This window comes from Hemitrygon akajei, chromosome 5 (assembly GCF_048418815.1).
Source record: "Hemitrygon akajei chromosome 5, sHemAka1.3, whole genome shotgun sequence".
Lineage (NCBI taxonomy): Eukaryota > Metazoa > Chordata > Chondrichthyes > Myliobatiformes > Dasyatidae > Hemitrygon > Hemitrygon akajei.
In genome coordinates this window covers 188,808,692-188,832,835 of record NC_133128.1, presented here as the reverse complement: position 1 = coordinate 188,832,835, position 24,144 = coordinate 188,808,692, and the positions used below count along the sequence as shown (strand labels likewise).

General features: G+C 42.2%; 1 protein-coding gene across 4 annotated transcripts in view; it reads left to right on the top strand.

The window, feature by feature from the left end:
• The first annotated feature begins 7,698 nt into the window (after positions 1–7,698).
• Positions 7,699–24,144, top strand: part of slc12a8 (solute carrier family 12 member 8) — a 146,738-nt gene continuing 130,292 nt past the window's right edge. The window contains exons 1-3 of one of the 4 annotated variants that reach the window (XM_073047535.1): positions 7,699–7,751; positions 7,989–8,053; positions 21,466–21,693. In XM_073047535.1, coding sequence (XP_072903636.1) covers positions 21,568–21,693 — 126 coding nt within the window. In that variant the 5' untranslated portion in view covers positions 7,699–7,751; positions 7,989–8,053; positions 21,466–21,567. The other 3 variants (XM_073047536.1, XM_073047533.1, XM_073047534.1) reach the window with 3 other exon arrangements.

Sequence of the window (24,144 nt, the reverse complement as noted above, 5' to 3'; positions counted from 1 at the left end):
AATTCAAGGCGGAACAACGGATGAGAGCTTGCAAGAAGAAATTATCAAAATTCGGAATGATGTAGAAGCAAAAATGCTATTTAAGAATGTTGTTTTTTTCTGGTATGTGGCTCCATTACCATACAAAGTTTCCTGGTCTTTGGAGAAGAGCCAAATTGCTCATTGTATTTCCATCCTCCTACCTTGTTGAAAGAGGCTTCAATGCAGTGACGTACATAGAAAAAAAAGCAGAAACCGCTTAGACATTGTTATGTATGGCAACTTTAGGCTTTTGCTATCACAACTTGAACCAGATATTTAAACTTGCTAAAATACCATCAAACTCAAGGATCACATTGATATTGAAGCTGTTGTATAGCACAGAGGTACTGTGTAAGCTAGGTTTAAAGACAAAAATTTAAAACAATCATTTTTCTCATGTTAGCATATCATAGACATGTTTTTACACTATGGGGGCACTGGAAAGTATATTGTGCTTAAGAGGGGCTTTGAGAGCTAGGTTGATGGATTCTATCTTAATGTCTGTCAAACTAGTTTGATAGTCCTGTTTTTGCATTCAGATGTATCACTTATATGTAATATTAAAGTTCTTTTGCTAAGTCCAAAATATTTGTGGATTGATGTACAAGGAGTGAACATTAATATCTCTAATTAATTTATAAGGATATGCTGAACACGTGTTTTTTGATAGGGGAAAAAAACAGGCTGAGTTAATAGCATGAGAACAAAAGATAAGAGTTTGCCTCTGTATGCTTGTGGAATTTGTATTTATGGGGTACATTTCCCTGGGTTTTTCGGACTTTGCCTAGATCGGGAATTGTGATTGGTGCCTAGGACGCAGATTGGTTTCATGAGTGAGTGAATCAGAATTTGGGGATCCCCGTCAACAGCGACAATCAAGTGGAGGCTAAAAATTGTGAGCTCTGAAATGTTTGTGACCTACTACGTAGTATTTTGAGTGGTTTATTTGTGCATCTCCTGGACACTTGAATAATTTGGGTCTGATCAACTCAGCCCATTACAATTGCTTACTTGTCAGAATTATTTGCAACATTTAATGAAACTAATCTTCAATTGCAAGAAAATTATGTAAATCTTATCAAGGTCAATTCAGTTGTCTCCATGTTTCTGTCCAAGTTAACCCTATTTAAGTTCAACATTGGCTCTCAAAATCTTTTCCTATTTCCAAGCCTCTGAGTACCAGTTCATGATCTTCAAGTATACTGTGCCCATCTGGAAGAGTTGCATAAAGACATGTCAGAGATTCAGGATCTTTTCCTGATCCAAATTCTAGATTGGGTAATAAATCCATTCCTGAACATTTGTAATGAAGAATGAACAGGAATGATGGAGGAAGAACTGATTGCACTACAAAATGATCTTGAGATGATATGATTTTTTTGAACCTTAGCTTCAAGACTTTTGGTTGCTGAAAGCAATCTCTAAATGCTGTCCTGTATTGTGGAAACAGGTCAAGATGCTCTTTATTGCCTTTCCAACATCATATTTAGTGGAGCACAGTTTCAGTGCTTTCAAATTTCAGACTGTAAATTACTGAACATAGAGATCTGGGACTCCCCGAGTGACATTCAGCCCATTGTTCAGAAGCTGATATCACTATATCAGGCCCATCCATCTCATTGAAATTGTTGGACAACTAATGTAACTTATTGATGAAAATTATTTTTACTGCAATTAAAGAAATCTTATTTATAGCTTTAAATAGAGTTGAATAATTTTTGCAATTATTTGTCACTGCTTTGAATTTGCAGTTCCTGTTTTAGACCAGAAGACATAGGAGCAGAATTAATTAGGCCATCAAGTCTTCTCTGCCATTTCATCATGGCTGATCCATATAACCATATAACAATTACAGCACGGAAACAGGCCATCTCGGTCCTAGTCCGTGCCGAATGCTTACTATTTCCTTCTCAATTCCATTCTCCTGCCTTCTCCCTGTATCTTTTCATGCCCTGACTAATCAAGAATAGATCAACCTCTACCTTAAATATATCCAATAACCTAATCTCCACAGCTGCCTGAGGCAACGATTCCCACAGATTTACCACCCTTTGGCTAAAGAAATTCCTTCTCATCTCCATTTTAAATGGGCATCCCTCTTTTCTGAGGCTGTGCCCCCCAGTCCTAGAATTGCCCCATCTTCTTCCCGTCCACTCAATCAAGGCCCTTCAGTATTTGATAGGTTTAAATGAGACCCTCTTCATTCTTCTGAATTCCAGTGATTGCAGGCCCAGAGCCATCAATCACTCCTCATGATAAGCCTTTCATTCCCAGAATCATTCTTGTAAACCTCTGAACCCCCACTAATGTCAGCACATCCTTTCTTAAATTAAGGGTGCAAAACTGCTCACAATACTACAGGTGAGGCCTCACCAATGCCTTATAAATCTTCAGCATTACATCCTTTCATATTCCAGTCCTCTCAAAATGAATGCTAACATTGCATTTGCCTTCCTCACCACAGACTGAACCTGCAACTTAACCTTTAGGGAATTCTGCACAAGGCTCTCCGTCAAAGATTCTAACAATAGATGAAGATGGATCGTTGGGATTGAAATGCCTGAAATCTCATATCTGTGAGCACTGTAATGCTGCTTTCTGTACCAACTACCATTTATAAAGACATGTTTTCATTCACAGTTATGGGTGGTCTTGTACACTAAATCATTCAAGGTCGAATTTAAAATACTTGTATCATTCAAGGTGTGGTCTAATATCTGAAAAATATTGTCAAAATATTAAGTGTATTTATGATTTTAATTGGCTTAATATTTACTTGCCATTTTGTTTTCTTAAATATGATTCATTGCAAGCAAATTCTTCTAATTTCTGTTTTATTATCCGATCCTGTACTGTAATGAAACAAAACATTACCAAGTACAGACATCTGTTGTGAAGTTTGTTGTCCTAAACTTGCTGGTTGCTCTTCATGTGAGCTTTTGCCAATTGCGTTGTAATTTGAACTCTTCATTGAGTGTGCCAGTGAAACACAATTTTATTATAATTCTCCAGCGTTGCACTGGGAATCTGTAATAGTATATCGATGCAAAGTTAAATTTAGTATCTAAACAGCAGGTCCATTAATTTTGTTGGCAAGAAATTGGCACAATGGGTCAGGGCTAGACTAGTCTTGAGCACATGGAAATTATAGTGTTCCATGACTTAACTATAAAAAAGGTTGTTATCTGAATGTGTTATGCTTTTAATTTCAATTTCCTTGTGTATTTTAACTAATTATGAGGGGTGTAGATAGGGTAAATGCTAGCAGGCTTTTTCCACTGAGGTTGGGTGGGACTACAACCAGAGGTCGTGGCTTAAGGGTGAAAGGTGAGAAGTTTAAGGGAAACAAACATGAGGGAAAGCTTCTTCACTCAGAAGGCTGTGAGAGTGTGGAACGAGCTGCTGGTGAAAGTGATGGATGCAATTTAGATTTCAACATTTGAGGTGTTTAGTTAGGTACATGGTAGAGATATGGAGGGCTATTGTCCCATGCAGACTGATGGGAGTAGACAATTGAAATGGTTTGGCATGGACTAGATGGGCCAAAGGGCCTGTTTCTGTGCTGAATTTTTCTATGATTCTATGACTCTCCAAGTCCCTTTGCACTTCAGATTTTTGAATGTTCTCCCCATTTAGAATATAGTCCACAGTTTTGTTCCTTCTACCAAAGTGCATGACCGTACACTTCCTGACACTCTTCAATTTGCTGCTACTTTGCCCAGTGCCTTAATCTGTCCAAGTCTCTGTTTCCTCAACACTACCTGCCCCTCCACCTATAGTGCAAATTGGTCACAAAGTCATGAATTCCATAATCCAAGTCAAGAAGCAGCCCTGACACCTGTGGAACACCATTCAATCAGAAAAGTCTCCCTTTGTTCCGACTCTTTGCCTCCTGCCAATCAGCCAGTGCTCTATCCATGCTAGTATCTTTCTTGTAATACCATGAACTTGTTAATCAGCCTCATGTGTGGCACCTTGTCAAAGGCCTTCTGAAAATCCAAATGCACAACTTCCACCAATTCTCCTTTGTCTATCCTGCTTGAATTCCAACAAATTTGTCAGGCAAGACTTTCCAATAAGGGAATTTTTCTTTCACCATGCGTCGTAAATCAAAATTCCTTATAATTCTATATTATAGCTGGAAAGGTAGAGGGGAGGGCTGGACATAGGGTCTGGGAGGCAAGAAGCCAGTAACCTAAAAAAGTTTGGGAACCATCTGTGTAAAGTCACCCAAGTGCAAACAAAAGGTATAAATATAGAGAATAGTCAGATTGTTGAGAATGGTCAAGGAACACTAATAAGAAAGATGGGGTGACTAGAATCTATTTCTATGCTTTGTGATTTCTGCAACAGAGAAAATTTGTTTGCAATGCGTTGAAATTGTTTTTTTTGCTTGCATGAATTATACCTGTGTTTTTGGGTCCTGGGGTGGAGATGCGTCTCTACCAAAGGAGGTGTAAGGTGTTCCTTCCCTCCACTAGCCTGCAGGTCACCCTTCAACAACATATAGCACCTGCTTAATGTCCCCCTTCCTCCCCTCCCCCTTCCCCCTCCCTCCTTCCCCTTCCCCTCTCACCCCCACCCCTTCCTCCTCCCTCCTTCCACCTTCCCCTCACCCCCACCCCCTTCCCCCTCCCTCCTTCCCCTTCCCCCCTCACCCCCACCCCCTTCCCCCTCCCTCCTTCCCCTTCCCCTCTCACCCCCACTCCCTTCCCCCTCCCTCCTTCCCCTCTCACCCCCACCCCCTTCCCCCTCCCTCCTTCCCCTCACCCCACCCCCTTCCCCTCCCTCCTTCCCCTCACCCCCACCCCCTTCCCCCTCCCTCCTTCCCCTCACCCCCACCCCTTCCCCCTCCTTCCCCTCTCACCCTCATCCCCTTCCCCCTCCCTCCTTCCCCTCTCACCCCCACCACCTTCCCCCTCCCTCCTTCCCCTCTCACCCCCACCCCCTTCCCCTCCCTCCTTCCCCTCTTTTCCCCACCCTCCCCTTCCCCTCTTTTCCCCACCCTCCCCTTCCCCTCTTTTCCCCCAATCCCTCCCTCCTTTTCCCCCCACTCCCTCCCTCCTTTTTCCCCACCCCCTCCCTCCCTCCTTCCCTTCCCCCACCCCTCCCCTCCCCCTCTTCCCCACCCCCTCCCCCCTCTTCCCCACCCCCTCCCTCTTTCCCCCCTCTTTCCCCCCACCCCCCTCCCCTTCCCCTCTTTCCCCCACCCCCCTCCCCTTCCCCTCTTTCCCCCACCCCCTCCCCTTCCCCTCTTTCCCCCACCCCCTCTCCTTCCCCTCTTTCCCCACCCCCTCTCCTTCCCCTCTTTCCCCACCCCCTCTCCTTCCCCTCTTTCCCCCTCCCCCACCCCCTCTCCTTCCCCTCTTTCCCCCTCCCCCACCCCCTCTCCTTCCCCTCTTTCCCCCTCCCCCACCCCCTCTCTCCCCCTCTTTTCCCCCCACCCTCCCCTCCTCCCCTTCCCGCCACCCTTCCTCTCCCCCCTCCCCTCTTCCCCCCTCTTCCCTCTTCCCCCCTCTTCCCTCTTCCCCCCTCTTCCCTCTTCCCCCCTCTCCCCTCTCCCCCCCTCTCCCCTCTTCCCCCCCTCTCCCCTCTTCCCCCCCTCTCCCCTCTTCCCCCCCTCTCCCCTCTTCCCCCCCTCTCCCCTCACCCTCCCGCATGGTCAGGATCATGTCTGCAACGGAGCACGGGAGCAGGTTGAGACGGTCGTACGAACAACTGATGCATATCATAACTCCGAGTTGTGCCACCACCGATGCCAGATAGACAATTTCTAAAGAGCATTGATAATGGCTGGGGTCACCCGTCTTGCAAATGCCCTACCTAGCAGGCGATATCAAACCAATTCGGTAGAAGAAAATTGCCAAGACCAATTGTGATCATCCACGTCATACGACACGGCACATAATGATGACCTGTGCTTTGGAAATCCTAATATATATAGACGTTCGATTGACAGAATCTCAATTGGCATTTAAGTACACAGTGCCTCTCAGATAGACTGAAGAATTGTTTTTCTTAAGCAGTTAGAGTTCACATGAATCGTACTTGAGGTAGGAGGGTAACAAATAGAAGTCAATTCCAAGAACCCGACGTAGCTACTGTGTAGCATTGAAAAATGCAAGCTGTCGGGCTGCCACAGAAAGATATTTGTTTGTGGGATTAACCCAGATGGAGTTGTGCCCAATAGGATCGGGGCCAAAGTAGATATAAGATGCCAATTTTCAATCCTGACCTCCAGCGCTTCGAGTTTGCATGTTTTCCCTATGCCTGCATCGTTTCCTCGTCTTTCTAAAGCTCCAAGGGTTGATCGGTTAATTGGCAGAAATAAATTGTGGACGGTGTTCAGGAGAGTGCAGCAGAACGGGATGGGAAAATGGGATTAGTGTCGGAAGAGTGATAGTTGGCCAACCTGGATTTGGCGGCTGAAAGGACGTATCCCCGTGCTGTACTACTTCACTCGTCATCATTATCCATGGTCGGGATTGTTCTTGCAATTTTTTTCTACAGAAGTGGTTTGCCATTGCCTTCTTCTGGGCAGGGTCTTTACAAGGTGGACGACCCCAGCCATTATTCAGAATTTATTTAAATCTTACATCCATCCCGCAACGGGAGGGAGTAAAAATCTTTGCGTTATGACTCCGTTGCAATGTACAGACATGTGAATTTAAAAGTCTAATTGCTTATAGAAAGAAGTTGTCCCGTAGCCTGTTGGTCCTGGCTTTAATGATGCGGTACCGTTTGCCAGACAGGAGGAACTGAATCAGTTTATGGTCGGGGTGACTGGTGTCTCCGATGATCTTCCAGGCCTTCTTTCTGCACCTGCTGCTGTAAATGTCCTCATGGAGGGAACAGATAGATCCACAGATGCCCAGTCTGTACCACTCTCTGCATTGCCCAGCGATCAAGATTGGTGCAGTTCCCTTACCAAGCTGTGATACTGCCCGTCAATATGCTCTCAATGGTGCCCGTGTAGAAGGTCTTGAGGATTTGGGGGCCGATGCCGAACTTCTTCAGTCGCCTGAGGTGGCAGAGACGCTGTTGGGGTTTTTTTTTTGCCGGAAAGCCGGTGTCCACAGTCCAGGCGAGATCATCGGTGATGTGTATGCCGATATCAATACTTTTCAGAGATTGTCTGGTGTCAGTGGACATATAACCACTGCTCATACAACCATCCACTATCTACTCCCGTGGCTTCACGTGACCCTGATTGCAGAGATGGGGGGGGGGGGGGGGTTGCTAAGCAGGCGCTACACCTTGCTGAGAGCTGATCTGAAGGCTTCCGGAGGGACGGAGCGCCCTCCACCTCCTCTGGAAGAGACGTATCTTCACTCAACCACACAATTCCTTCACCACATGCATGAATTGCATCTTGCTAAGGTTTGACTGGAATGTCAATTTCGATTTGCAACTACTTCCCTCCCAATTGACCCCGGTTTCCACTCAATTTGCACTCTAAACTTCGCCAACAGTCGATTTGTTTTAATGGTCAATGCGTCTGATGTTGAGGAAACTTGTCCAAAAGGAATGGTTGCGAGCAAAGTTGTGACGTGCAACTTTGGAATTAAAGTCCGCTGGTGGTTGGCGGGGATAGCCGCCCATGCTGTTCATCACTTTAGGTGATTACTTGCACCGCGTAGTAGGGCGTTTGCTTTCAACGGTTTGTTTTTGACTATACGTGGCAGATTGAGTGCGGCCGGGAGTGCGATCAATCTCCACCCGAGGAACAGGTAGCGAACTGCTCTGCGCTTTCTGTAGACTTTTACTGGAACGGCCGATCCTCGCGTTCTCTCTGAAAACACCACCACAGACCGATCTCCCATTACCCTGTCCCGCCTCTGTGGTCGCCAGCTGTGACCTTTTAAAACAAAACACATTAAACCACTCAAAATAAGGAATGAGGAAGTTAAAGCAAGTGTCCCCACATGGACTCTTTCAGAACCTGTTTCTCTGCGTCTTCCTACTAGAAATGAACCGCCCCTCCTGAAAAATTGACTCTTCCTGAACAGGAATTCTTCAAACAGTTAAAAAGGTAAAGTTCTGAAGGGTGATCAGAATTTGGGCGCGAGTGCAGTTGATAGCCCTGGCTTGAAATGTAAGTTAGAAGTTTAATTTATTGAGCGGACTTTTCACAAGTTCCTATGTTTGTTTTGTGGGAATAGTTGAAAAGTTTGTGTTTGGTGAGGGAGTGGCAGAAATTGTTACCCGGATCCGGATGCAGATATCGTTTACATGTTGGCACCCGAGCAGTTCTTCATCCAGTCAACTAAATCTTGTAGAACTCCAAAATCTTGTGCAGAACTCTGGCGCTCGACCCTTAAAGGGGCATTGCTTTCCCAGGTAAAGTACGAATGTTATATTTGTTGCAGAGAAGGAAGATGTATACATTTTACTTTCGTCCCGTGATATATTAGACATGATAATTGTATATTTGACACCGGATAATTATGATTTGACACTGGATAATTGTATAATGCAATTGTAGATATGTAACCAATTTCTTTTACCAAACTAATACTTGGCGAAGACATGGTGATTTTTGAATCTTTGTGTGTCGTTTATTTCCTGAAGACATGCAAAACGCAGTTGTGTATTCTTGAAAGGTGTGGTAAACGGATTGTCGCAGAGATGGGAAAAATGTAAGTTATAAAATAGATTGAATGAGACCAGTGTCATGCTAAGGTAGCATGGTTTAAGATGATTTTTAATTGCCCTCTCAGTTCTGAGTGAAGGGAGACCAGCACATCGGCCGTAATGCATTTTCAGAAAGCAAATGCGTACTATGAACTCTTATGGAGAAACACTGTATTTAAGTGGGAACTCCCCCCCCCCCCCCCCACCCCCTTCCTCCGACAACAAAACTTTCTGGACTCTGATAGCCATTGACGTGTTTTAGGCATTAACCCAGCCGTGGGCTTTGTTGGCGATAAATTGATTAATTATGGCCATTTGATATACCTGTAATCTGAATTAGTAAATTCGATGTCTTTGTCATCAGTCGATGATGTTGATTTCTTGTCGGCATCCTATCATTTTCTACCACCGTACTTCCAAATGCTATTGTGTCTTTGTGAATATGAAACGGAAACAGTAGGCAACTTGCCACCCCCACCGCCCCCAGCCTTTTCCCCGTTTGTTAACTTTATGATCGATCTAATGATAAGTTCAATTCTGCAATTCCATCAACATTTCAGACGAAATATTTATGTAACAGTGCCTTAAAATATTCATAATCTGTTTCACTGTTCTCTACTGAGAAGAGTTCCACATACTCTCAACTTTCAAAGAGAAAAACCAAAGAAAAAGCTCCATCAGCTTTTAAATCTGGAGTTCCCAACCTAGGATCTACGGAGCCCTCGGTTAATGGTAGGGGTCCATAGCATTAAGAAAGGTCAAAAACCTTTGCTTTAAATGGACAACCCCTTACTTACAGCCAGTGATCCCTTGTTCACAAGAAGAAACATCCTCTCCTTTTTCACCCCGTCATGAATCCTCATTCAAAGTTTAGTCTAATCAACCTTTTCATGTCTTCCAGCACATTAACAACCTTCCCTAAATGGGGAGACAAATGCTACATGGTATTCTGGATATAATCTCACTATCACTGAGGCATAGCCCTGTATAAAATTCCACAGCTAATTACTGTTAGCATTCCCTTAGCTTACAAAATTCTTGCTGTGGCTGCATAAGAGCTAGGACAATTTCATATTTTCCTGCGTCAGGGATGGGGTATAGGGTTAATTCCAGTAGACACTCCTTCAATGATAATGGGCTGCACGTTAGCGTAGTGGTTAGCACAACATTTGACAGTACAGGCAAACCGGATTCAATTCCTGCCATTACCTATAAGGAGTTTGTATGTTCTCTCCATGATTGGGTGAGTTTCCTCTGGGTCCTCCCCCAGTCCAAAGAAATACCGGTTGGTAAGTTAATTAGTCATTGTAAATTGTCCTGTGATCAGGCTAGGATTAAATTACTGGGTGGCACAACTCGCAATAAATAAATACGTCATAATTCAATCATGTGACACTAGGTCAGATAACTGAAAGTTCGAGTGAAATAATGGTGCAGAAATTCCATGGAATAGGTTGAACTTTGAAATGCCTAGACTGTACGAGAACAAAGTAGTAGTGCACTGTAAGTACATCTGAAAGCATTGAATTCAAAGGCAATTTATTATTTAAGTATGTATATATCAACATATACAATGCTGATACTCATTTTCTTGTATGGTCCATTCCAAACACATCTAATTCTACCCGTGAACTGATTCTTTAAAAACGGATAAGATTCTTCTTCTTGTGGGCATTCACAGTATATTAGTACAAGAAACAATACAATCACTCAACAGGACAGACAAACAATCAATATGCAAAAAACAACAAACTGTGCAAATACGGAAAGAAAACAAAAGAAACAATAATAATAATACAAACAGAAAATAAATCATACTTTATTATAAATACAAGCCTGATCCAGTTTTAGAGTCAGAATACCACAAATTATATTACAACCAATCAGTTATTACACATAGGACAGTCCATAATAACTGTATAATAACACAGGATAAACAAGCAGGAACAACTTATTTAGTAGCTACAGCCATTCCAAACACACACAACGTACAGAAATCAGTAGGTGAAAAGCACCAGAAAGATGCTGAATTAAAAGAGGAAATTGAAAGACTTTGGAATATGAACAGGGTACATATTGTCCTGATAGTAACATCCCAAAAGCACTACACTATATAAATCTTCAGAAAGCTGCAATATTAAACACCATGAGAATAGTACAATAGTTCCTAGCAATTGACAAATAAGCATGCTTGGCTATGCCCTTACGTTAGGGTTTACCAGCTTGATCTGAAAAAGTAAATAAATAACTAGATGACAAATATTGAGAATATGAGATGAAGAATCCTTGAAAATGAGTACGTAAGTTGTGGGAACAATTCAATGATGGGGCGAGTGAAGTTATCCCCTTTGGTTCAAGAACCTGATGGTTGAAGGGTAATAACTGTTCCTGAACTAGTGGTGCGAGTCCTGGGGCTCCTGACCCTCACTTCCTGATGGCAGCGTGGCCCGGACAGTGGAGGTTCTTAATGATGGATGCTGCTTTCCAGCAACAGTTCTCTGTGTAGATAGACCCAGTGGTGGGGAGGGCTCTACCTGTGATGGACCGAGCTGTATCCGCTACATTTTGTATGCTTTTCAGTCGAAGAGCATTGGTGTTTCCATACCAGGCTGTGATGCAGCCAGCCATTATATTCTCCAATGCACATCTATAGAAGTTTGTCAAGGTTTTAGATGTCATGCTAAATCTTTGAAAACTTCTAAGGAAGTAGAGGCGCTACCTTGTTTCCTTCATAATGGCACTTTTATGCTGGGTCTATGACAGGTCCCCTGAAATGATAACACCGAGGAATTTAAAGTTGCTGACCCTCTCCACCTCTGATTCCTCCGATGAAGACTGGATCATGGACCCCTGGTGTCCTCCTCCTGTAGTTAATGATCAGCTCCCTGGTCTTGCTGACAATAAGAGAGAGTTTGCTATTGTGGCACCACTCAGCCAGATTTTCAATTTCACTCCTATATGCTGATTCGTCTCCACCTTTGATTCGCCGATGACTGTGGTGTCATCAGCAGATTTAAATGTGGCATTGAAGCTGTGCTTGGGCTGACAGTCATAAGTATAAGGTGAGTAGTGTAAGCATACTGCCTTTGGTGCACCTCTGCTGTTGGAAAAGTGTGGAAGAGATGTTGCCAATCCGAACTGACTAGGGTTTGCAAGTGAGAAAATCGAGGATCCAATTGTCCAAGGAGATATTGAGACCTAGGTCTTGAAGCTTATTGATTAGTTTTGAGGGAATGATAGTATTGAGTGCAGTGCTGTCGTCAATGAAAAACTTCCTGATGTATGTATCTTCACTGTCCAGATGGTCCAGGTTAGAGCGAATGAAATGGCATCTGCTGTTGACGTGTTGTGACTGTAGGCAAACTGGAGTGTATCCAATTCACTTCTCAGGCAGGACTTGACATGTTTCATCACAAACCTCTCAGAGCACTTCATGACAGTGCATATATATGTGACTGGATGATAGTCACTGAGGCAGGTTACCACGCTCTTTTTAGGCACCGATATAATTGAAGCCTGCTTGAAGTCCTCCCTCCGTCCCTCTCTTATGGCCATGGTGTTATACCTTCACCTGCATAACTGTGCTTTATATGCATTCTTGGGAGTTAAGTCTGTTGAGCCATTCAGAAGATCAAGAAATCACTAGTTCATTGAGATGGTTCAGAAATATGTTGATTAAAAGGAAATTGCAGACTGGAGATTGCACTGAGAGTAGTTGAGAAGAAATATATTAACAAGTTTTGTAAAATGCCCGCAAAGCATTGCCATTTTTCAGCAGTGCTGTCTTGCAAGATGCTGCTTAGTAGGGACTCCTCACGTTAGTGAGTACAAGTTTGATGGGGTGAACGGGCCTTTGTGTAAATTAGGACAGGGGCCGCCAAGAGGTTTTGAATGAGCCTGTTTTGGTGAGTGGAAGATGGAGGTTGGCCAGCAGTACATTAGATAAGTCCTGATGTAGCAAGGTGTTAATAGCAGGTTCAGCATATGATGAAATGAAACACATTTTGAGCTGGATGATGTCATAATGTACAGTAACAGAGTTTTTGTAAAAGCACAAAAAAGGCCAACATCCATCATTGAAGATCCCCATTATTTGGGTCATGCCATCTTTTTTCAGCTCCCATTTGACAGGAGGTTCAAAAGACTTGAGAGTCAAAGCTCTAGGTTCAGGGACAGCTACTCCCCTCCAAACATTTGATTCTTGAACCAACAGCCAGAATCCTAATCACTACAGTTTATCCACTTTGACCTCTTTGCTCTATAATGGGCTATTTTTATTTTGGTTTTAGTTGCGCTTTACTCGTAAAGATCAGCTCCAACTTGATCTTTAGTGACGGAGGTGTATTAGGTGATAAGATGCCAGTGCTTTTCCCAGGACAGAAATAGCTAATATGAGAGGGTATAATTTTGAGATGAGTGAATAGAAATATAGGTGAATGTCAACGGTAGTCTTTTTACACAAAGTGATGGGTGCATGGAATGCAGTGCTAGGGGTGTTGGTAGAGAAAGATATTATATTCCCTCCCCTTCTTTCTCTTTCCATTCTGGCTCCTTCTCTCCCACCTATCATCTCCTCTGGTGCCCTTCCTCCTTCCTTTTTCCCATGGTCGACTCTCCTCTCCTATCAGATCTCTTCTCCTTCAGCTCTTTACCTTTTACACATATCACTTCAACCTCTTCACCCACCCACCTACCCTCCCCTGGCCTCACCTATAACTTCCCAACTTTTACTCCTTCCCTCAACCCCCCCCCCCCCACCAGTCGCCAAAGCCAGTATATCCTTTGTCAAGTCAGGAGACCAGAACTGCACGGAGTACTCCAGGTGTGGCCTCACCAGTACCCTGTACAGTTGCTGTATTATCTCCCTGCTCTTAAATTAACTGTTATTTGCTTGCTTTTCTTGTTTGCATGATATGTTCTGCACACTAGGTGTTCGGTGGTCTTTTTTTAAAGTGGGTTCTATTGTGTTTCTTTGTTCTGTGGCTGCCTGAGAGATTAATTTCCAGGTTTTGTATAGTATACATACTTTGATAATAAATGTACTTTGAATTTCCTTCTTTAAAAATTTATCAAAAAACATTAACAGGCAGGATATAATTCAGACTTGGTTATTTGGGTGAGTATATCAAGTATCTGATCTACTGGTCTCAATGCTATTTGTAAGTTGTCTCTGCTTATCTTTCATTTGATGCAACAGTTGCACAGAGAATTACGTGTATAAAATTGCCCAATTTTAATTTTATTTCACATGAACAACTCAAATGAGCAAGTATTAGTGTGTCTGGTGCCAGACGTGTGCAGGTTTTACAGGTGTTTATAACTGCAGTTGCTCATCAGCTCAGCACTTGCTTACTGTTACAAGTTATTTAACTTTCTGACCGACGTTTTGCTAAGCATTCTATCTATTAACAAACATAGCCAGGGTTTAAGCCCAAAACCCAGAGCTCATTGTATTCGTGCATAAGCTTCAGCGCTGTTGTGATGTAAAATATCTCTTGCATTTGGTAGGCATTTCACAAAAATATGCGATTTAATTATTAAATACAAGAAAGTCTGCAGATGCTGGAAATCCAGAGCATACACACAAAATACTGGAGGAACTCAACAAGTTAGGCAGCATCTGTGGAAGTGAATAGGATGCTTTGGGCTGAGGCCGTCTATCAGGACTGGAGAAAAGGGGAACCTTCCCTCCTCCCCCACCTTCTTATTCTGGCTCTTCCACCTTCCCTTCTAGTTCTGATGCAAGGACTTGGCCTGAAATGCAGAATGTTTATACATTTCCAGAGCTGTTGCCTGACCTGCTAAGTTCCTCCAGCATTTTGTGTGTGTAACTAAGGAGAGAAAAGGTTTTGTTATGGTTATCTACATAGGGAGTCATGGGAAATGAGTGAGGTCTTAAATGAGTAAGTCTCATCTGTACTTACTGTGGAGAAGGTCACAAAGGCTGGAGACTGAATTCGGAGAGAATGATCATATCTTGAAATGTCTCTACATTACAAAAAGTGTAGGTAGTCTTAAGGCACACAAAGTTCAACATTCAACACCATAATTCCATCCAGGTTCGACAAGAAGCTCAGAGACCTCAGCCTTCACCCTGCCTTGTGCAGTTGGATCCTGGACTTCCTGTCAGATCACCAGCAGGTTGTAAGAGTGGGCTCCCTCACCTTCAATCCTCTGACTCTCAATACAGGAGCCCCTCAGGGCTGCGTGTCCCGCTTGGTGGCGCAATAATATCAACGCCGGACTCTGGAGCGAAGGTTCCCGAGTTCGAATCCAAGTCAGGTTGAGCGTTGAGCTAGCAATTCGGCCTCGTAAAAACAAGAATAGCTTGCTATGGAAACACCGTCATGATGGCGCCCTGATAATTCCACCGCTGATTTAAAGGCTATTCTTCTTCTTCTTCTTCTTCTTCTTCTTCAGGGCTGCGTACTGAGTCCCCTCCTTTACTTCCTGTATACCCCATGATGGTGTAGCCACCCACAGCTCAAATCTGCTAATTAAATTTGCCAACGACTCTACATAGATTGGCCTTATCTCAAACAATAACGAGGTGGCCTACAGGGAAGAAGTCATCTCTCTGACACAGTGGTGTCAAGAAAACACCCTCTCCCTCAATGTCGCAAAAACAAAGCAGCTGGTTGTAGATTATAGGAAGAACACAGACAGGCTAAGCATTATTGACATCAATGGATCTGGGGTTGAGAGGGTAAACGGCTTCAAGTTCCTCGGCATCCACATCATGTGGTCTGTACACACCAGCTGTGTGATTTTAAAAAAAGGCACAACAGCGCCTCTTTTACCTCAGATGGTTGAGAGTGTTTGGTATGGGATCCCAAATCCTAGGAACTTTCTACAGGGGCACAATTGAGAGCATCCTGACTGGCTGCATCACTGCCTGGTATGGGAACTGTACCTCCCCTAATCGCAGGACTATGCAGCGAATGGTGCACACAGCCCAGCGTATCTATAGTTGCGAACTTCCCATGATTCAGGACATTTACAAGGACAGGTGTGTAAAAAAAAAAAGGCCCATAGGATCATTGGGGACCCAAGCCATCCCAACCACAATCTATTCCAGCTGCTACCATCCAGGAAACGGTACCACAGCATTAAAGCCAGGACCAACAGGCTCCTGGACAGCTTCTTCCACCAGGCCATCAGACTGATGTACTCACGCTGACTTGAGTGTATTCTGTATGACATTGACTGTTCTAGTTATTACAAATTATTATTAATTACTATGATTGCACATTTAGATGGAAACGTAGCGTAAAGATTTTTACTCCTCATGCACATGAAAGATATAAGAAATAAAGTCAATTCAATTCAATTCAATAGATAAACCCCAGGGCCTACCAATTTATTGTGAGTAGTCAATGAAGAAATTGCTGTGGCCCTAGTAAAGATATTTATAATGTTGTTAGCTAATTTCAAGGTATTGAAAGACTGGAGATTGACAAATGTGTTTTTATTTAAGAAGTGTTGTAAGGACAAAGTAGGGAACTACAGGCCCAGTAAAACTAACCTCAGTAGTGGGAAATTTAGCAGTGTTGATTCCAAGAGGCAAGCTTATCTGCGTTTGGAAAGACAGGGACTGATTAGGAATCGTCTGCATGTTATTGTGTTTGGGAAATCTTGTTTCAAGAATTTGATTGATTCTTTTATTTGAAGAGGTGACCAAGCAGATTAATGATGGCCAGGCAGTAGATGTTGTCTACATGGACCTTAGCTAGGACAATTCACAAAATCATAGAGCAATACTACATAGATATTGGCCCAGCCAATCACTGAGCTCACCCAGATTTCCTGTGTTCAGCCCATATCCCTATTCTGTGTACTTCTACCTGCCTCCACTTCCTCTGGTAACTCATTTTGCCAGAAGTTTGTTAAAGTTTTATGTGACATGCTGAATCTTTGCAAACTTTTAAGTAGAGGCACTACCATGCTTTTGTAATAGCACTTACATACTCCTTAAATTGCAATGTGAATTTTATCATATTATTATCACTGGTTCCCTAAAGGTTCTTTTACCTTAAGTTCTCTAATCAATTCTTGTTCTTTGCACAATGCCCAATCCAGAATAGCTGCTCCCCTAGTGGGCCCTAGAGTGGGCTGCTCTATAAACCCATCTTGTAGGCATTCTAGAAATTCCCCTTTAGGGATCCAGCACCATACTGATTTTCCCCAATTTACCTGCATATTGAAATTCTCCATGGCTAACATAACATTGCCCTTTTGGCATGCATTTTCTGCAACTTTGCCGTTTCTTACCTCTTCCCACAACGATTCTGCAACTTCCAATCCCTTGGCATCTCTTTCTAATGATCTGATTTCATTGTTCAACCAATAGAGCCACCCATCCCCCTCTGCCAACCTGCCTGTCCTGTCTATATAATGTGTATCCTTGGGTGAAAGCTCCCAGTTATCAAATTTCAGCTGCGATTCTGTGATACCCACATCATACATGCAAATCTGTAACTGTGCTACAAGTTCATCTACCTTATTCAATAGGGTCTTTTAAGAGTCTTGGATGGGTACATGGAGCTTAGAAAGATAGAGGGCTATGCAGTAGGGTAATTCTAGGCAGTTTTGAGAGTAGGTTACATGGTTGGAACAACATTGCAAAGGGCCTGTAATGTGCTGTAGATTTCTATGTAAGTGCTGCTTCTTAAAAAAATCTTCAGTCATGCAAATAAGTGCAATTGCCACTTCTCATGCTTCTGCTCACTGCTTGGGCTTGAACAGGGCTCTGCCGTGTCTCTTCCAGTCTCCAAACTAGTGCATGCTATCCTTTGCCTGCATTTGTCTTACCTAAAAGCAAGTGCTCTGACAGCCAGTACTCCCTTGAAATGGCACTAAAGTAAGAGGCTAGTCACCTTCATCTTTGAGGATGCCCTTGAATCTGGAAACTACAGAAAGAGAAGTATACAAGCTTGGTTTCACAGTACCCGCGGATTGTAAGAAAGACTGGAGAAGATGTTCTTCTCACTGGGTTTGGATATGGGTCAAGTGCGGAGCGAGAGACACTGAAGCGGGTCAATAGTTCACAGACTTTAATGCGAACAGAGTTAGAGGGAAAAGAAAACAATAAACGCTAAGCCAAACAGGTCCGTTAACTAAAACTCTCAAATGGAAAATGAAGCCTACACTGCGGCTAAATATAAAACAAACACCGCTTGTCTTCAGGTTGACTCGACTGTCCAATTTCTCAGGCAAGGCCGAATGCAAGCAGGCAGTGAAATGATGCTGTGCTGGGTTCAGGTCTCAACAAGCACTACTACAGAAAGAATGGAGTTAAATGCTATCACAATAAAATAATAATTAGCTGACACTTGCATATCCACTAGCGCAATTGCTGCGCTGCCGAATCCGTGGTTGTGACAGTTCTATTGAGAGTAGAGAAAGCCAGATGGACATTTAATAGTGGTTAGAATTGTGTTTAGTTGGAGTAAGTATGGAGATGGATTTCCTTTTGGATGGAGGGTTGAATGGATTTAAAGTGCGAGGTAAACCATTTTTATGCACTGAGTAGTTGGTGTTTACAGTTTTCTGTTCATTGTAGTTATAAACAATTTGCATCAAAACTGCAACTTGAACTGGTACAAATTTCAAAGTACATCTTTGTCACCATATACAACCCTGGGATTCATTTTCTTGTAGGCATACTCTAAGTCCAATAACCATAATTGATTCAATGAAGGGCTGCATCCAACAGGGCAGACAAACAGTGTGCAAAAGACAATAAACAGTGCAAATACAAGAAGAAAGAAAAAAGAAATAATAAATAAAAAGGCAATAAATATCGAGAACATGAGATGAAGAGTTCTTGAAAGTGAATCCATTGGTTGTGAGAACAATTCAGTGAAGAAGTTGTCCCACTGGTTCAGGAGCCTGTTGGTTGAGGGGTAATAACTGTTCTTGAACCTGGTGGTGTGAGTCCTGAAGCTCCTGTATCTTCCAGCTGGCAAAGTTTGAATGATAACATAACTCGGTATAACCAAATTTGTTAAAAGGAAATGAAACACTATAAAAATTAATGATTAGCTCAGGGAGGATTTAGTGGCAAGGGAAAACAAGTTAGGCAGGTCTAGGAGGTTGATAATGTTAATATTTTACAGATTTAAAATAATAACTGCCCTTGCAACAGCATTGGATTTAAGTTCTGAGCATTAGGATTAAAAAAAAACAGTTAACCAGAGTTCTACCTTTAATTTAGAATGCTTCCAGAATCACTTTATTCCCAGTATGTGAAACATACCAGAATTGATTGTAGTTTGGTGTTGAGCATAAAACACAGGACAATACCATATCAGACAACACAATAACAGCCAACATTTTACAAGACAACAGTTCAAACAGCCATAAGCAATCAACAATTAGCAGAATGGTCAGATGCATGAACATCAACAAACAAACTTTACTAAATGTGAACATATGAACAGACTCAATAATTATCAACAGAACAGGGAAAGCAGGAAAGACCAATTAACGAAAGTTGTTCAGTGACAGTATGGGTATTACACCTGAGTGACTTATTTGAGAACCTGGATAGCTACAGAAAAGAAGATTCAGAGAGGAGGTGATGTCCTGGTGGTGAGGGACTTGTAGTGTCTCCCTGATGGCAATTTGGTGAATAGGTGACTGCTAGGAGTCTGAAGTAATTTTTCCACCTCTTCGCTCTGGCGATGAACAGGTCTTCCATCTAAAAAAACAGGAAAAAAATCACATCAATAGGGAGATAAAAAGCCAAAATGTTAAGACCTTTAGAACTGAAAATTTCACTGTTAAATTGAAAGCTGTTGATATAGAGGTAGTATTTCTGCTAATCAAAACTTTCTTGTGTATTAATTGCAATTTGAGCCTTTGCCCTTCCAGCTCATTGGTACATTGAATGCAGATTTTCTACTCCATTTCTATTGCTGAATTTGAATGCTGCTGGACTTGTCTGAGTTTGGAAAATCTGTCTGAAGCATTGATTTTTGTTATGAGCTGTGGGCGGAATGGTGGATTCTGCAGTTTCTTGGGTGGGCAGCGCAAAGGCTTGCAGGTTACAAAGCATCATTTGAATAGTTCTACCATTGGGCATTTGAAAAGTAGTAATTTTATATAATCTACATTATGGTTTTTCAGCATTTATTATTTTCTTTGAAATGTAAGTGCTGTCGATCAGGGTTTCTTTAAGTGGTGAATTCCTTCTGTTCTGACACTTATAGATAGAGCAGGAATTGAGGAGATGAAGAGGAATTTCTTTAGCTCGAGAGTGGTGAATCTGTAGAATTTGTTGCCACAGTGCTGTGAGTCATTGGGTATGTTTAAGGCAGAGTTGATAGTTAGGGCATAAAGGAATATGGGGAGAAGGCAGAAGATTGGGGCTGAGACAGAAAATGGATCAACCTTGATGAAATGGAGGAGCAGACTCAATGGGGGAAAAAAAGCCCTAATTCTGCTCCTATAACTTATGGTCTTAAGATAGAAAGGAAAATTAAATAATTAAAAAATGTGATTTTAAGGCAATAGATTATCATCATCAAGATTTCTTAGGACTGTTCTTCACTGGTCCAGTTAGAAAGGGCTTATCTTCCTGTCTTGTAATGGTTTGGACTGTGGCAGTGAGCTGGGGAAGTCCTGATTCTTAAAGACTCGACAGTCAGCTGAGCCCTGCCTCCAAACTGTCACAGTTCTAAGGAAGTTTTAATAGTTTCAGAGATCTTGAAACTATGGTAAGCAAATTAAATACTTTTAGATTATTAAAAAGGTTTCATTAATGCAACATATACTGAAAAGATTTAAAATTATTTATAAATATCTGGGTTTCATTGGAAAGTAAACTTTGATATGGTGATCAGAATTAAAACTCTAGAGTATTAGGAGACCAAAACCTGTTAATAAATAATTAATTGCTTGGTTCACTTGCTTGTATTATTGTTTCTATATTAATTTAAGAGCCATAGAGTTATACAGCACAGAAGTGGGCCCTTTGACCCAACTTATCTATGCTGACCAAGATGCTGTACTCAGCTAGTTCCATTTGTCCTTTGGTTGTACATGTTAGCCAAGGAAGTTCACCCTAATTTTCTTGTGCTGTTAATTAATGTTAACTAATGTTAATTTTCCAAAAATGCATTAAAAATAGATTGATTAGCCATTGATCTTTGAGTTTTAGTTACTTTTCTATATAGCAACAATTGTTGTTTTTTAAATTAAATTGCAAATTATATCTTGTATGTTGTAGTTACTCGAAAGCAAGCCAGAACTGCTGAGACTGAGTACGGGAGTTGACGTGCTTCCGAAATAACTGAGTTCCAAATTGGAAAAAAGTATTTCAATTCTTTATTACGAAACCAGCAAAGACAAACAATCTTACAGCAATTTTTTTTTTTCTTTTTTGGAATTCATGAAGCTGAATTGGTGATATGACAAAACTAAGTGAAATAACAAAATAAGTATTCAAGTTAGTGGTCAACAAAAAAAAATCATTCCCCAGTTGCCCCTCTCATCTCGACTAAGTTGACTAAGACACCCATTAATGCATAACTATACTCTTTGCTTCCACCACACCCCAAATGACATGAGAAATTACCCATAATAAACACACAACACAAAATACAATAGACAGAACATAGATACGTGGCTTCTATGCTGTATAAAGCACACCAAGGAAATCCTGAGACATCTCACTATATCAATATTTGTTGGAATAACATGTCACTTAACTTGTATTACCACCTGTTAGAATCCTGTGGATTTGAGATCTAATTGATATTCAATACTCAATTGAATAACCTGCAGACTTGTGTGTTTTTGTTTTAGGGTGAAGAATGAAGAGGCCACTTTTTATGAAGACAAAAGAAAACACCAGAATCAAATCGAAGCATTGATGTTTATCTGTTTGCTCCTCACTATTTCCTCAGTATGGAAGAAGACCAGGATCTGAGGCGTAATTCAAGGGTGATGGATAAAGCAATGTTACTAAAAAGTGGTGGCCAGGAATCTCCACGTATTGGGCACGCCCAAGAACTTTTCCATGAAGCTGCACAGGTCAATTTGACTAACAAATTTCTGCACTTAACCTCTCTTGCAAACTTTTTGACTCACTTGAGTTTTGAACCAAAGTTGTTGGAGGGGAAAGTGAATTTGAATTTATGGAGTACCTTACAGCTTGGAGTTGGCTAAGTAGTTTTGAACTGTTTACTATCAGGTTTAATAAGAAAACAATGGCCAATTTGAGCACTGCATTCTGAATTTCACCGGGGCATAAGATATAAGAGCAGAATTAGGCCATTTGGCCCATCAAGTGTGCTCCGCTATTTCATCATGGCTGATCCATTTCCCTGTCAGCTCCAATCTCCAAATGTCTCCCCGTATCCCTTCATGCTCTGAATATACAAGAATTTATCAACCTCTGCCTTAAATATATCCACTTGTGGCTTAGAATTCCACAGATTCACCACTCTCTGGCTAAAGAAATCCTCCTCATCTCCATTCTAAATGGACATTCCTCTATTCTGAGGCTATGTTCTCTAGTCCTAGACTCCCTCAAATGATCTCTCTGAGGAACATTATTTGGTCATAGCTATCGGCAAAAAAATGTGGGATAATTCAGATAATTTTGATAAAATTTATTCTAGTCTTTGTAAGGATGCCCATTCTGTTTCTGCCAGATCATAAAACAAAGTGCACTCACCATAAGGTAGACAAAAGAGACAGCAGTTGCCTGAATGTGGGGCAATAAACAATCTGGAGCAACTCAAGGGGTTGAGAAGCATCCATAAAGATGGAGGTTGGGGAGGGGGTGAACTTTTAATGCTTTAGGTCAGAACCATGCATGAGAACTGAGAATGGAGAGGGGAGGAGGCAAGTATAGAGGTGGGGGGAATGGGGAGAAAGGAAGCTTAATATGATTGGTGGGCTGAGTAGGGGTGAAGGGTGATGGGCAAGTCTAAACAAGGAAGGGGTGAGGTTGGAATAGAGTTGAGAGATGGTGACAGGTGGGTGATAGGTGGAGATAGAGAATAAAGAAAGGGGAGGCAGATGGAGCCAGGTGGAGGCAAAGGAGGGGATTATAGGAGCAATTAAGGGAGAGGTGAAGTCCAATTGAACCTGAACCAGATAGGAGAGAGGAGGGGTGAAATCTTGTGGGTGAATTTAGTGTGTTAGTGGTGGATGAAACCAGGAGAGGTCAAAGATAGCCTCAGTGGACCTATCACTTTTGGCTCCTGTCTCACTACTCCTCCCTCCTCTTAATATAAACCATCTGCCCTCTCTACTGTTGGACTTTGAACTCTCTCTGGATTTCCAGTAGAGAAAGGTTGCATTTTCAAGTTCAAAGTAAATTTATTATCAAAGTACACGTATGTCACCATATACAACCATGAGATTCATTTTCTTGTGGGTGTACACTATATATCCAAGAACCCTGATAGAATCAAGGAAAGACCCTACCCAACAGGATGAACAAACAATAAATATGTTAAGGACAATGAACTGTGTAAATACAAAAAATGAAAAAAAAGAATAAATAAATATGTAATAAACAATAAATATTGAAAATATGAGATGAAGAGTCCTTGAAAGTGAGTCCATGAGTTGTGGGAATAGTTCAGTGATGGGGCGTTAAGTTTTCACCTTTGGCTCTAGAGCCTGATGGTTGAGGGGTAATAAGTGTTCCTGACCCTGGTGACGTGGGCCTTGGGACTCCTGTGTCATCTTCCTGATGGCAGCAGTAAGACGAGAGTGTGGCCTGGGAGGTGGGGGGTCCTTGATGATGGATACTGCTTTCCTGTGACAGCGTAGATGTGCTGAATGGTGGGGAGGACTTTATTGGTGATGGACTGGGTTGTATCCACTAATTTTTGTAGGGTTTTCTGTTCAAGGGAATTGGTGTTTCCCCACCAGGCCATGATGCAACTGGTCAATATACTCTCCACCACACATCTATAGATGATTGTCAAAGTTTTAGGTGTCATGCCAAATCTTCACAAACTTCTAAAAAAGTAGAGGCACTCCATGCTTTATTCATAATTGCATTTCCATAAATTCATAAATGCTGGGTCCAGGACAGAGTCTCTGAAATGATAACACCAAGGAATTTGAAGTTGCTGATCCTCTCCACCTCCGATCCCTTGATGAGGACTGGCTTATAGACTTCTGGTTTCCTCCTGCTGAAGTCAATAAGCGGCTCCTTGGTCTTGCTGACATCATGTGAGAGGTTGTTGTTATGGCAACCCTCAGCCAGATTTTCAATCATCCTCTATGCTGATTCATCACCACCTTGGATTCCACCTATGACAGTGGTGTCATCAGCAAACTTGAATATGGCATTGGAGCTGTGCATGGCCACACAGTCATAAGTGTAAGGTGTGTAGAGTGGGATGAGACACCCAGGCTTGTGGTGCACCTGGGCAGATGGATATTGTGGAGGAGCTGTTGCCAATCCAAACCACATGGGCTCTGAAAGTGAGGAAATCGAGGATCCAACTGCACAAGGAG